This window comes from Coenobita brevimanus, chromosome 25 (assembly GCF_032717465.1).
Source record: "Coenobita brevimanus isolate Jiangsu-jjx chromosome 25, ASM3271746v2, whole genome shotgun sequence".
NCBI lineage: Eukaryota > Metazoa > Arthropoda > Malacostraca > Decapoda > Coenobitidae > Coenobita > Coenobita brevimanus.
Window position 1 is genome coordinate 4,626,043 of NC_136978.1, and position 15,141 is coordinate 4,641,183.

The 15,141-nt window shown below is 39.9% G+C and overlaps 1 protein-coding gene across 1 annotated transcript in view; it reads right to left on the reverse strand.

The window, feature by feature from the left end:
• Positions 1-6,862, reverse strand: part of LOC145393682 (uncharacterized) — a 31,243-nt gene extending 24,381 nt beyond the window's left edge. The window contains exons 1-4 of the mRNA XM_080267730.1: positions 6,736-6,862; positions 4,530-4,666; positions 2,718-2,846; positions 2,412-2,597 (exon numbers count right to left, since the gene is read on the reverse strand). Coding sequence (XP_080123856.1) covers positions 2,412-2,597; positions 2,718-2,846; positions 4,530-4,666; positions 6,736-6,862 — 579 coding nt within the window. The remainder of the gene's footprint in view (positions 1-2,411; positions 2,598-2,717; positions 2,847-4,529; positions 4,667-6,735) is intronic.
• Between the last annotated feature and the right edge of the window lie 8,279 nt (positions 6,863-15,141).

Sequence of the window (15,141 nt, forward strand, 5' to 3'; positions counted from 1 at the left end):
AGGAAAACACTTAAAATATATATATATATATATATATATATGCACAGTACCCCTCCTAATTTTGGCAGTGTTCTCTGGTCTTTCTGCCATATTTAGACATCAAAATGCACATAGGAATATCCATCCAAAATAATGCTAAACACTAAGAAAACAATGCATAAAAAATAAAATTTAAAAACCCTACCTATAAATACAGTAACCCTCCTAATTTTGGCAGTGTTCTCCAGTCTTTCAGATGTATTTAGACATCAAAACACACATGGGAATATCCAATGTAATGCTAGACACTAAGAAAGAAATGCATAAACAACAAAAATCCACCAAAAAAATCACTGAAGACAGTTGCAAAAACTGTTAAGTTTCTGGGACACAAATTTATGGCTACTCCTGTGGCACATGGGGGGCGCGGTAGCACAGTGGTAGCGCGCTGGACTTGTGATCGGGGGATTGCAAGTTCGAGCCTTACCCGGGCTGCCGTGCCGGGAGGGGTAGCTCCCTCCTGTAACTCTAGCAGGGCTATATAGTCCAATACAGGGCTTAGCTCGGGGGAATTCCATTTCTCCCATTTTTACTCCTGTGGCACAAAAAATAAAATTCCACAGCCAAATAAGTCCCTGGAAATTGGTTACATTGGTATAAATTGTATACCATCACCTTCGCTGGTGTTTATATGACAAGCTAATAAAAACACACAAAACTGATAAGTAAAAGTATTGAAATGCAGTGAAAATAAAGTTGTTCAATGGTAAAAAATACCTTCAAATAAGTTCCTAACACCCTGGCGCAAAGTTCTGCCCGCACCGTGCAAGAGCAAGGCATATGTCTATATGCAGATTTTCAAAAGCTTTCTTGCGGTGTTTTCTGAAATTTGATATGACCAATAGTATTCAAATAAACTGACAAAAACTTTAAAACTCACCGGTGGATGGTAGTCGGCACAATGGTGGGGTAGGACTGAGGAACAGGGAGGGGAGAGAGATAAGCCTGGGCCCTGACAGCGTGGAGCATGGGAGGAGATGGAGGAGGGATGAGGGGGGACTGCGACCAGCCAGAGAGCTTTGACCATTTGGTGGGGAGGCAGATGGGAGTTTTCAGTCGGCTTGTGGGTTGCAGTCAGTATCACTCGTGTGCTGACAGTACATTACCAGTGATCCTGGCTGCCGGACGGCTTTGGCCATTCGGTGGGGAGACGGACAGGCGTTTGCAGTCAGCTTGTGGGTTGCAGTCAGTATTACTCATGTGCTGGTGGTATGTTATGAGTGATCCTGGCAGCTAGACAATTTTCAACATTCAGTAGGGACCCAGACAGCCATTTTTAGCTCAGCTTGTGGGTTATGGTCTTTTACCCATGCATGAACAGCGAGGCCAGCATGCCACCCAACAGACTTTTTTTCCTTTGTTGGCCAGCCGGTCACCGATGCCGGAACTTTTATGTCTGGTTATGGACAGAAAAATTCGGATACGAACCTAATAGATCCAAGGTCTAACGTCCATATACAGAGCATGACCAGACACGGGCGTCCGGATAACTAAGGGATTACTGTGCTTTAAGCTGCAGTGAGATATTTATGCTATAGATACCAAATATACTGTCTATCTACTTATGGTATATGCACTTAATTCTGTATGTGTAGCTGTCCTGGCATACATTAGTCCAGCACTCTACTCATCCTATCTCCAAATCTTACAGTACTTGTACTTTACACCTAACTTATTTTTGCATTTGGATATTTGTGCTACGTGCTAAGGGGTCTTTGTATGCAGCGTGTGTTAGGAGTGTAATGCTGTATGGCAGTGAGACCTGGGCAGTGAAGGAGGAAGACATTCGCCGGCTCAGACGTACAGAAATGACAATGATTAGGTGGATGTGCAGTGCGTCCCTGCGTCCAAGGCCTGGAGGGGCTGGGTTTACAATGGAAGAGTTGAGAGGTAGGATGGGACTGGAGTGTATTGGTGTTGTGATGAGGAGAGGTAGATTGAGGTGGTTTGGACATGTGGAGAGGATGGGGGATGATAGTTGGGTGAGGAAGGTGAGAAGTGTTAATATTGGGGGTGGGGTTATGAGGGGTAGACCGAGAAAGACATGGGACGAGGTCATTAAGTGTGACCTTAGGGTTAAGGGACTGTACAGGGAGGCTGCAATGGATCGTGCAGCATGGAGAGCCGCCATTAGGTGACCAAGGCCGACACATGCAAGCATGTTGGAGCCTTTAAAAACGAACGAACGATTTGGATGTACCCGGTATTTTCTGCAGTGTCTCCCTACCACTGTTTTCCCAACTTACTGCTATGTTTGATGAAAGCAAACCTATAAAGTATAGGAGTTTCAGAAAGTTTAAGAGAGGACATACAGTACTATAAGTGGATTTTGAAAATCACCTACACAATGAAACCAGCAACTTAATACATACATGAAGCTCCTCCATGGACTTGATCTGTTCTTGTGCTGAGGCCATCAGCTTGTTGACAGCCATCTGTGTGTGTGCTGTGAACTGTTGCTGACGGGCAGAGTAGCACACTGCTCGGGCTCGATTAGACACAATGTGGTAGGCATTCCAAGCTATCCCATCCATTTTACTAGTGCAGGCATTCAATGACTGAAGAGTAAAATACCTCATATTACTTCAAACATGCACATTCACAAAGCTTTTCATCAGTGAAGTGAAATAAAATTTGTCACTATTATGTACTATTAGGGAAAGGATCACAATACTAACCATATCACTAGTACAAGGATATATGGGTCTGCCCTCTGCAAGCGACTGGCAATTGAGGAGATTAACTGCAACCCGTGATAGGTCTTCTTCACTCAGTTCACTACATGACTTCTCCAAGCCCAATATTACCTGAAAAGTACAAACTGGTTGCAATCCATATCCCTACTACAATCACCTTCAATGCATGTTAAACTATGGCACATTAACAGACACTGTCATTCTTAACTTCAAATGCAGTTATCTAATCTGTGAGTATGTAAGTCATGTAGCTTATCTCAGCTTGCCATACTGTATCTCAGTATGGTTGGTGGTACTGTACAGGGTATGGGATGATAAACCTGGCAGATCCACTCAGGGTGGATCTTGATCAATCTGTGCTTCAATATATCTCAGTTGTACTTACAATTTCATATAATCATGCAATAATATGAGCCTTCTTGTCCCTTTCTTATTTCCTTTCATGCCATTTTAATGTAATGCAAAATAAATGCAAGGCAAAACAGCAGGGTACATAAAATGAGAGAGAAATGTCCAGGAGAAGAAAAACTTTGCCTTCAGACTAACATGGTCTTAGGTAAATTGATGTGGTGCTGGGAAGGATTCACAAGCTCTGCAGATATGAACTAAATGCAAACTGTATGATGTACCAGCTGAGCCACCTCTATATGCTAGATTCTAAATACTAAAGATTGGTCACATAAGTAACTGAGATATTATTACTGTTTCAGCTCAAAACCAATCCAGTTATTTGGGCGGTACACTACTCTATATTACGATTTCTTCTGTAAAAACACTTTTTCTTCTATGACACTTTTGAAGGATTCAATCACAGAGATAGAACACTTTTTAACTTAGCCTGCTGGTGGTCAGGAGGTGTCACATGATTTACTTCAGCCAATCACCTGCTGAACTGAGGCCTGGCAACTTAGTTTCACCATAGCCTCTGAGTAACTGGCACTCTTCCATTCCTACCCTTGTTTTTCAGGAAAGTGATGTCAGTAACTAAGATAAAGATGGATTTTGTTTTCATCAGGATCTAGATTAGGTTAACTGAGGTCAGGGTAGGATAATGCCAAAAATGGCTTGTAATTCACTTATTTCGGGGAGAGGGGACATATATCAAAACCAGGTCATTTCCAATGGACATAGAGGCAAACTGAACAAATCACATAAAAAAGACGGAATATAGCTACCATAGAATAACTGCAAAAACAAGTACGGACTGAAACAAATTACCTAACTGAAAATGTGAGTGACCAACTGTTGTTTTTGTGGGTACTGTACTGTACAGTATTCATACAAGGGCCATGAATGCTACATACAGGTTAAGCTTTTCTCAATGTTTTTCAAACATATTCTTAGGCAAACAACTGGCTCCTACATCCAAAACTACACCTAAAAAATTCATTCTTTCACTGGCTAAAGTGATTCACCCACCCCCTCACCGTATAACCCTATACAGTGTACACTGCTAAGTATCCTAGTGTATGCAGATGGACACTCTTTAATTCACTTACTGTCCTTAAAACAATGAAACAATACCAGTATATTCATCACATTAATCTTCTGGCACTTAAATAGACAATGAAGAGTCTGACTAACCATGTTGAACTAGAATACAGTAACAACCTTTGTCTTCTGAGAAAATAATCACCAGTTCCAAGCAGTCCAAATGTTTTACTAATACCAGTAGGAAGTTTTGAGTGTAATGTATACAGCAGTATATACACATATACCCATTATTAATAAAAATCATTTCCAATAAGTGGTAATACACTGAACTGAAAATCAGTCAGGAAAACGAAAAATCACCTTATGATGACAAGTATCTAATTCAGACAACTGTAGAGAGCTATAAGCAGCAGCCTCCTTCAAAAATTTTTCATCAGTTGATTTCAGTTCAAATGGAATCTTGGCAGTAACAACCACATCTGTGTCCTCAACAGCATCTGCAAGAATAAATTGTATATACTGTATATAGGAAAATTCCCACACACATGTGGATATGGTAAAAATAAATAGTGGAATGCCAAGAGGAACACATTGCAGTGTATGAGAGATTTAGCAAGTTCAGAGATGGATAAAAAATATAATAAATATATAATAAAAAATAAAAAGTCCATACCTGAAGAGGAAAATCTCATGAGAATGCTATTACTGTATATCCTTTTCATCAAAGAACTTCTGTAGCTAATAAAACTATATCTCAAATACGGCATTACAGAACTGACCTTCCAGGTGCTAGAAAAAATAACACTGTATTTTAGTTCCTGGAGAGAATTACAGTACAAAAATTGCTTTCTTTAAACATATACAGAGGGATGGAGTGGAGAGGTATATGAAAGAAGGGGGTGAGCTGGGGGAAGGGCAGTGAAATGGCAGGGGACAGGGCGACATAGAGATGGTTTGTTTGTGGCCACCCCTTACGGGATTAGGGCGTCTGACAATCAACAGAGAGACAGATGGATAGTTTTTACAAAAAAAAAGGAAGCTCTCTTACAAATCATTAGTTTAGTGCTTGGTACAGCTACAGTGAAGGGAACTGTCTCCCTCTGTCTGTATTTCCTGCTTCCTATGATCACCCAAGGTACCTGTCTTTCAAACGCAGTGTGTCCAGGCATCTCAAAATGATCAGATCTTGAATTTGGCTCTCTCTAGTAATTTGTTTTTCTCTTGGAAGGGACAGTTATTGTGGGCTTGTGGCCGTTGGTTCCTTCTTCCTAGCATTAAAAAACAAAAAAAAAAACTGTACTACATAAAGCATTTGCAATGGAACTTATAAAAGGAGATCTTTCTAGTTTGGTCACTGCAAATGCAATGAAAAATTTGTACCTGAGTATAACCTGAAAGTTAACAGTATGTACTTTATTTAAGTCACTACTGTACTCAGTTCAGTGGCACAACAGTTTCCTCTAAACTTTCCAAATACAAGATTGGTGGTTTACTCCTGGGCATACAAATTTTGACAACTGTGGCATCTTTGGTCCAGAGACGGAAATGAAACATGCAAAACCTTAGGAACAGTATTTATGATTACTGAACATGTCAGTGTCAGTAGGCTATAATTTCATGTAAATGTTTACAAAACCATGACTCCAGATTCCTACGTAACAATGACAGGAATCAATGTCGCACAGTTCAAAGTCTACTTTTTCTGCGACATTTATTTTGCAAATCAAACATGAGTAGCAATGTGGGGTCTAATGTTTTAAAGCTTTATTACCACTTATCACAACCTAGCTTTTATATTTCTTAATGGGAAAAATAAGCAAACAAATGATCTTTCAAGCCATTTTAGGCTTGAACTACCAATCACCACTTAACCTAACCTAGATTTGTCATTCGAGCCTATCCAGGACCAATTCTAGTCTTGCATAAAGTCACTGGCAGAGTCCATTTGGACTAATTTCAAATCTGAAAACACGAGACAGATCCACTTCCAGCCCTCTAACTGACTAGATCAGGACGTAAAGCACCAACAAAAACAAAAGCACATGGCTTATGACCACTAGGCATCACTGAAAGAAAAACGGATCGGCTTCATTGAACAAAGAGTAAACAAACCGCCAGCACAGGCATATATTAAAGACCCCATGTTATTTTTAACTGGCTGAGGAAACATCACAGAAGAATGTTGACAGCCCTGTGTACTGTATTAACTCTGTTATTATTTCTTAGGAACTGTTATGGTCTTGTAAACATTACCCTTACTACAATCATTCTTCTAAAAATTTTTAATACATTTATTGAGAAAACATTCTATATATATGAAAGGATTTTCTGTGACTCTGAAAATGATCCTGACTAGAAAAAGTTACATCAGACTCATGAATGTCTACTACGATTACCAGCCTATAAAAATGCAACAAGTTACAACAGAATTTGGTATACGACCTTGACACACCCTTGTGTTTCTTTCAAGAGATCACTGACCTACTGCATGACAACACTGAATGCACGGTTATATGCGGACATGACAATCATGGTATATACGAAGTTGTCTCACCAATGGGGCTGCCACTTTGATCTCCGTCCCTTTTAATGGTCACTCGAGGTTCGTCCTTCTTTTTGAACAACCATGAAAACAATCCTCCATGGCATAAATGCAGCAGTAAGAGGATCAGTACTACCCCTAACAACTTCATCATATCAGTCACACACTCAATACACCACTACTTTTTTTATAATAAGGCAGGATCTGTCAGCAGAGCGTTCTATCAGCTGATTGTTTTGAACGCTGCCGCCTGCGAGGGTGACTGCGCCAATGCGCATGTGTACAGTAGAACAAACATTTATTTTGGTTTATGTGATGTGTTTGGCATTCATATATCGTAATATTGAAATATTAATCCCTGGGGAACTTGAGCGGATTATTCAACATAACCTAGCACAGCAGACCAATTTGGTGGCTGATTTCACTTTACTGTACTTATACCCTTCGAAATACCAATACCAAGGGGAGATCACAGGGAGGCGCGGAAAGGGCCCGATCAAGACGGGCATATGTCCCCGGCCACCATGTGCCCCTCTTCCCCTCATCGGAACCCGCGGGAGGTACGCCATCCCGCTGCACTACCCTCGGCCCAGACCAGCCCTCTCCAGAATCGGGGTGGGACTTGTGTAGCCACAGTTCCCAGTAGGACCGCGACACGCCCACCGTGCTCATAGGGAAAAGAACGCCCACGGTGCTTCTTTCACCTACTGCCCCTGCCCGCCATGCTCCTTTCATCCTACAGTCCCAAGCAGGACCGCAACGACGCCCACCATGCTGGTCGGGGAGGGAATGCCCACCGTGCTTCCCTCATGCGCAGCTTCGCTGGGAGCAGGACTGTGGTGACGCCCACAGTGCTCGCCAGGGAGAGGACGCCCACCGTGCTCCTCTCACCTGCAATCCCAGGGCAAAGCAGGACCACGGTGGCGCCCACCGTACCCGTCGGGGAAGGATTGCCCACTGTGCTTCCCTCGTCTGCAGCCCCTACCGGGAGCAGGACCGTGGCGACGCCCACCGTGCTCGCCGGGGAGAGGACGCCCACCATGCTCCTCTCACCTGCAGTCCTAGGGTCAAGTGGAACCGCAGCAGCACCCACCGTGACTGCCGGGGAGGGAATGCCTACCGTGCTTCCCTCATCTGCTACCCCTGCAGCACCCACTGAGGTCAACGTCTCTTGCTTGCCTCACTCCTCCAGAGGCTGAGCGGGACTCCCATCCCGCTCTCCCCACACCCAAAGTGGCAGAGCTAGCTCCCTAGCAGAGTTGCTGTCGGACAGGGTCTGGAGCGGCGCCATGGTGAGTCTGGGGGTACGCTCGCTACAGCCAGCGCCCTGATGTCACCAGTTGCTGTCAGACTCCCCCAGTAGGAGACGCCATGGGCAGCCCCTGACAGCCTCTCGACTAAGGAGAGGCCACAGCCCCCAGTCACCAAGGGACGCCCCCAGGACACCCTGACGAGACCTCCCCCCGACCAGCTGTCCTCCACCAGGAGTAGGCGCAAGGCAGTGCACCTGCTTGCTCTGTTCGGCCCCAGCCCCAAGGGCCGACACTCCTCCAGAGGCCCCTCCATGTAAAGGCCTCCCTGTATGCCGTCCTGCAGCCCTCACCTAACGATCCAGCACAGGACCACTGTCATGTGTCCCTCCAGATAGCGCACACCTGAATGCACCCCTCCCACATCTGGGTGACACCTGCAGTTATCCTGTCTTCATTAGCCACAACTCTTATCCCTGTATTTCCAATAGTGTGTATAATCTACTACATTGTACTGTGCCCAGCCACTGTATGTTTGTATGGTAATATACTGTACATGTAAGATTGGTTAGCCTGTGTTTTTGAGCCCTGTTCCTTCGGTTGCATGCTCTAGACCCGGTCTTGGAAAGAACCCAAACCAGACCCCCATACTCAGTGACAGCGTTTGGACTGACTCTATTGGATACGTTTATGTGAAGCAACAGAATGTGGTTAAAGTTGTCTGGCATATCAGATTGAGCCAGATTCCAGAGGCTTGAATGGTAAGTGAATGGAAGCGTGGGCTATGCACTGGGCAAATCTGAGCTGTCTGGACGTTGCTACTCCTCACATTGCCCTAGGGTGGGAATGGAGGTCCAGATGATGAATTTGATGATGATGAGTTAGAAAGAAATGCTACGGTTCAGCATTAGGAAGTTCATATTTCATTCAAGCTTAAGACAGATATTTCATGCAACTCACTGACTTTCACCACTGTCAAAGGGTTAATAACATGCAGTGGTGATCAATACACTGCTATTTCTTCCATCGAATTAAAATTCTGTACACAGCTTTGACTATGAATTTCAGCAATCAAAATGTAGAAATAAAACATTGATAAATTCTTCCAAATTTTTCTCAGGCAGCCTACAAACAGCAAAAAGGTACGGTAATATCACAGCAATACCACATGTATTTTCCATCAATTTAACTCCTTCAATCTGATGACTTTTCTATCATATTCTTGCTACCACCAATAACCGTATATTCAACTTTGGGCAGACATTCAGTAGTGAAGGGGTTAATGAAGACTATACCTAATCCCTTCAGTTCAGAAAGTTGTTCCTATGCTATTACGTATATATATATATTCATTCTTCATCATCATCCAATCCTATATTGTCCCAAGAGAAGCGTAGGAACCCAGGGCTAGGCAAGTTGGTCCTGACATTTAAGATGAGAGTGACCAGCCTCACTCATCCCTGAGTGGCATTACATAAGCAATAAACCCCAACCACCCCTTGGATATAAACCTTCACCGGCTCAATCCAACTGGAGTGCAGTAATTACCCACTAAACCACCAGGTGCCAAAATTTTGATATATGGTTACCACCCAGCGTAGTAAATGGTTTCCTGGTGTACAGGAAACCATTTGGCTTGTCACTCAGTGTAGAGTCACCCACAGGCAGAAGGAAGAGGAAAGACTGAAGGAAAGAAAGACAGAAGAGGGAGTGTAAAGTTACCCGTAGGCAGAAGGACAAGGAAAGAATGAAGTCAAGGAAGACAGAAGAAGATGGAAGGACAGCATATATATATATATATATATTACCTCGGGCTCCTACGCTCCTCATGGGTCAACATAGGACTAGATGACTGATGGATGGATGGATATATATATATATATATATATATATATATATATATATATATATATATATTATATATATATATACACACACACACATAAAATAAAATAAATTCCTCTGCAGATATCATAAAACAAAATCATCTGACTGTAGGTGTTAACACCTTCAATCTATAACACCTTTTTCAATATTCTTGCTACTACCACATTATTAGGCTTGACTGAAACTTTCAAAGAGACTTTCAACGGGGATTAGACATAGCATAAGTCAACTCCATTAAAAAGTCTGTCTTAAGCTGCATAAAATCATGCAGTAGCCACAAGAATAAAATAAAAGGTACACCATCAGACTGAACAGACCTATGATGCAAACACAAAGAAAACTCAAGCATTTTATACCTTGAATTAACTGTGAAACTTTCTCTTGTATACCCATCTCCACCAAGTGTTTTATTACCAAGAAAAATCCTTTAAGTACTAGAGCGTGCTTTATACTTATCATACACCTGTCATTTAAATATTACTTCCTTTATATGAACTTAAAAAATAAAATTTATCTGTCTAATAACAGATTTGGATCTAATACAGCAAACATTTGTTACTCCATAAACAACACAATACCTGTATACCAGTACTGTACTTGTACTGCAAACGCTTCAGTTCAATTAGCTATATTCAAGAACAATGCAAGTGATGTTGAACGGTATGCTGAATAAATGTCATTCAATAGTAAATTAATATAATACAGTAGAGCCTCTTTTATTCAGCCTCCAATATTTCGAAATTTCAACAACTTTGGCCACATTTTATTGAAATAAAATCATGCAAATAGTTTTGGGATCACCTTCAACTTGCCAAATTACAATTTTGATGAAAGAGAGAGAGAGAGAGGAAAAAACAGTTTTTCAAAGGTATAATTAAGAAAATGGTAATGAACTGACAGATAAGAAGATGAGAGACTAGTGCAAGTTGTACTGCTGTTGTTGTCATGGTCTCAGACTTATCTGAACAATGAACTTCAAGATAACAAATGAAGGAAGGCCAACTTGATTTGTGAGCAACCTATTAATAATTAATATGCTGATACAATAATAGTACTGCCTCAAGTACTTTATACAAACCTTATTTGCCATTTGCTTTAAAATAATGCTAGAACCTTTTATACAACAAATACAAAAGTATTAAACAGATGCAAGACCATTACAGTCATAATATGGTGCTTTACTAAAGTGTATGGAAGTGAAGCACCTCACCTTCATAAATAACGCTGACCTACAGATGCATGGGACTGTTTGCTGAGATGTTCCCACATCTAGAAATGTGGGATGAGGTAAGTGTCTTTGTAATAAAGGCATATCCTGCATTTTTGGTAGGGCAATTAAGCAAATTTATAGGAGCATTCTGAAGATTACTTGGCAGACACATTACTCTGCGCAAAGCTAGAGCCCCAGTCATGCCAATTAAAAAAAATATATATATATATACTGAAGACAAATGATCTTTGACTTCACTTATGTTAAAGTTCTCAGAACCAAGACTCAGGTTGTCTGACGAAACAATTATATTCTCAACATTATATAACTGCTATTCCAATTTCTTCAGTACGGACATACTATTTTCTATTTTCTTCTGGCTACTGCCATATGATACTATTCATCTCCAAAGACAGCTTGAATAGTGATGAGATTTGCATCTCAATTGGTCAGAGTGGAAGAATTTTCTTAAACGGTTCACCAGAAAATCAACTATGGATCCATCATTTATGGAATTATACCTAGAGAGCCTTCATCTCACCTATTCATCGAACCAGTTGAATGCACTGTTTTACCAAACAAGTTCTTCAATTTTTGAAGTATTTCTTACATTCTGCAGATGAACACAATGTTCTTCTTTATTACAGAAGTATAATTCTACAGATCAAAAAGTTCAGGTTACCATGATCTCGACAGAAATCTTAAATAGCAATTATGCTCCAACAAGTTATGCAGAATTTCAGTAAAGATGCCAGAGAATTTAACAATTACCTCTCTCAGAAATTCCTGCAACTTCAAATATAGCCTAACTCACAGTCTATGATATCAAAGATCCCACCACTGTTTACATGGCACATGAATAACATCAGCTTAATACAGAAAAGACTGGTCTGTGTATTCATTGCAGCCTACATTCAGATAACCTACAGTAAATACAATTATATATAAAAACCCTTATTTGTATACTCACATGAAACATTCCTGGCACTTATGGATTTTGTATATTGCTCTGTCCAGACATACATAACTGATAAATCCATACTAGAGGTTAAGGCTATTTCAAGTACTGTACATGATAAGACACGGATTCACAAACAAACAAACTTAAGATCAATTCCCTGTCAAAAATGGAATTTGTTTTCACCCCTTCAATCTAATGACATTTTACATTTTATTCTAGCTACCTTTAGATGATTTTATTTGGCTCTTGAGAGACGTCCTGAAATAGATAGGATATACATTTACCCCCTATAGCACAAGAGATCGCCACAAAACTAATTACAGTAGTATTGACTGAACAGAGCAAGAATAAATCATTAAAACACATCATCAACTTGAAGGGGTTTAAAGAACTGACAACATGAGAAGAATGCATTAACTTCCCAAGTACAACAGTTCTTCAGAAATATTTTATTTTATGAAAGGAATTTTATTGTTCATTGTCTTGTGAATCTCTGTCCAAAACTTTTCAGTTATTCGGAGTACTACATAATATCATATTCAAAATTCCAAACAACAGAATATGAGTAATTAAATCTAGCATAACATCTATATGAAAATATTACATTCTTCAATGTTCATAAATGATACAAAAATGATTATCTACATTAAATTACACCTCAGTTGTTTCATATACCACAGGAAGTATTTATCCTAGGAACATGAATCATTTGGTCATTTGCACCCTGATACTACAGGGAAACAGTATAGGTAACCTTCATTATATATCAGACATGTATTCGAATATATTACAACATTCCCCATACAACTGATACTGTAAACTGAAACTACCAAATTAGATGTACGGGTGGCAATGGAACTTTAATAGGCAATTTTCCTGTGATGCGACATGAGACTGGCTGGGTATTTGACAAAGGCGATTTATATGGAATACATCTCCTGAGTGGAATATACATCAATCTCATATAAAAGTGGGATATGATATAAAAATAAAGAAGAAGAACATGGACAGACATGAAGTCCTAGCTATATGTCACCTTTGATGTTCTATTTTGCCCTGAAGTTCAAGTCAATTAAGGAAAAAAAATTGCTAATTAAAATGCCACTGCTACCTACACAGAGTTATCAGTTTCATTTAATTTATAGTACTGCACCAGCAGTATGGAAAACTTGTGATACTTTAGAACATACTTATAATGACAATTATTTACACATACATAAAAAAACAAAACTCTCTGTATTATGAGTTTTGGGAATTTTGCACCCCTTTACTGTACCTAGTGAACAAGTGCTCAGAACACTGGCTCACAGTTCTTTGAATATCTGTATGTGTGTGTTGATGGACCGCCCAATCGTACTTACTCCTTCCTTGTATCTGAATGCTACCTCACCCCACCCTTAGACTGAAAATAAGGCTATTGATAATCATGATAATATGACAAATGCTAATCTTAAGAAGGAAGCAATGACATACAGTGCTGGAATGCATAATCTGACTTACAATGAGGAGTTACAGTCACTCCTCATTTTAAACACCTTAATCCATGGACAGTCCTATCAAATTTATTTTTGTTACCAATAAATGATTTAATTCAGCTTACAAAAGATCTCTCATATTCTAAGATGTTTATTATGACTGCATCTGGATGCAGCAAGAATAAAATATAACCTCCTGAATACAATGATACTTTTTTTTTTTTCCCTATTCCTGCTAACTCCATACAACCTGATTCAGCTTTGAAGGTACCTATTGCAGTGAAAAGGTTATAAACAATCTTCATTAACATATTCAATATCATATTCTATTACAGCCACCCGACTATTTTGTTCTTGTTATGGAGCAACCTCTTAAGGCAAAATGGTTAATGGAGTCTGTTTCTGACCCCTTCACTGCCAGATCTCTCTCTTAGTTGATTAAAATCACCTGGCAGCAAGAACTAACCTTCAAAGACATTGTTGTAGTATAGGGAGTTAGGAAGACCTCTCATGGTGAATAGGCTAGGCCCTTCACTCCGATGACACATTTTTAATCTGATTGCCTCCAAATGATTTAATTTACCTTAGGGAAAATGTCTTGCAGTGAAGGGGTTAATGAAGTCTATACTCAACCCCTCCAAGTTTTACAAGTCCCTCCTAAACAGAACACAATCATCTTATGGTAGGAAGAAAAAATGAAAAATATGTAATCAGACTGAAGGGGTCAATAGCTCATTTACAGTCTCTCAAAGTAACAAACCCTTAAGAGAAATTGTCTTTAACTTGGCCCATACTTTCGTTCTCTTGCAGCTTATTTCACATAGCTCAGTGATAGAAAAAGACAATACTATGGCTCTACACCTTTTTCATACCAATTCTTCATGGCTAGCCTCGTATTATTGTGTTAATCTATTATTACAACTCAGCACTCAAGATGGATTGATGGCATTTTTAGGCCAAGTTAGTGCAAACACAGTATAGTCTATATATAAGTAGGTGGATTCTCAGTTTGAATCTTCTGGGCACCTATTTAATTTTGTTCTAGCTAATGTCAGATAATTTTTTCAGCTTAAGATACCATCCTCAAAGTGAAGAAATTAATAAAGATTATAATATAAACCCTCCAGTTTGAAGTCTAACAAGAGCTTAATAAAACTGTCCAAAGATAGCAAGAGTAAAATTTTAAAGATGTCATTGCATGGAGGTTAATGAATATTATACACAAGTACAGGCTTTCCTTATTAAGTACAGGCTTTCCTTATTATACATCAAAGTCATTTTCCAAAATGTTATAATTTTTTCTATTACACCCAGTACAGTAAACTGAGGAAAACAGACTGATCAGCTTTTCAGGTGGCAATACAACTTTACCTCAATCAATACAGTAGTTTATTTTGCTTGATACTGAGCAGCACGGAAAGCCACCATAAGGTGATCAAGGGCAAAGCATGCAAACATGTTCAATCCTTTATAGAAAAACAAACGAGTGAAGAAAATATCATTAAGCTTAAGAAAGGCTTTTTGAACTAGTAAGATTAGATATAACTTTTGTTAACAGGCAGGCTTGGGTTCGAGTACATTTTTCTGTACTCGAGTTCAAGTACGATTACATTACAGTATCACGAATCCAAGTACAAGTACAAGTAC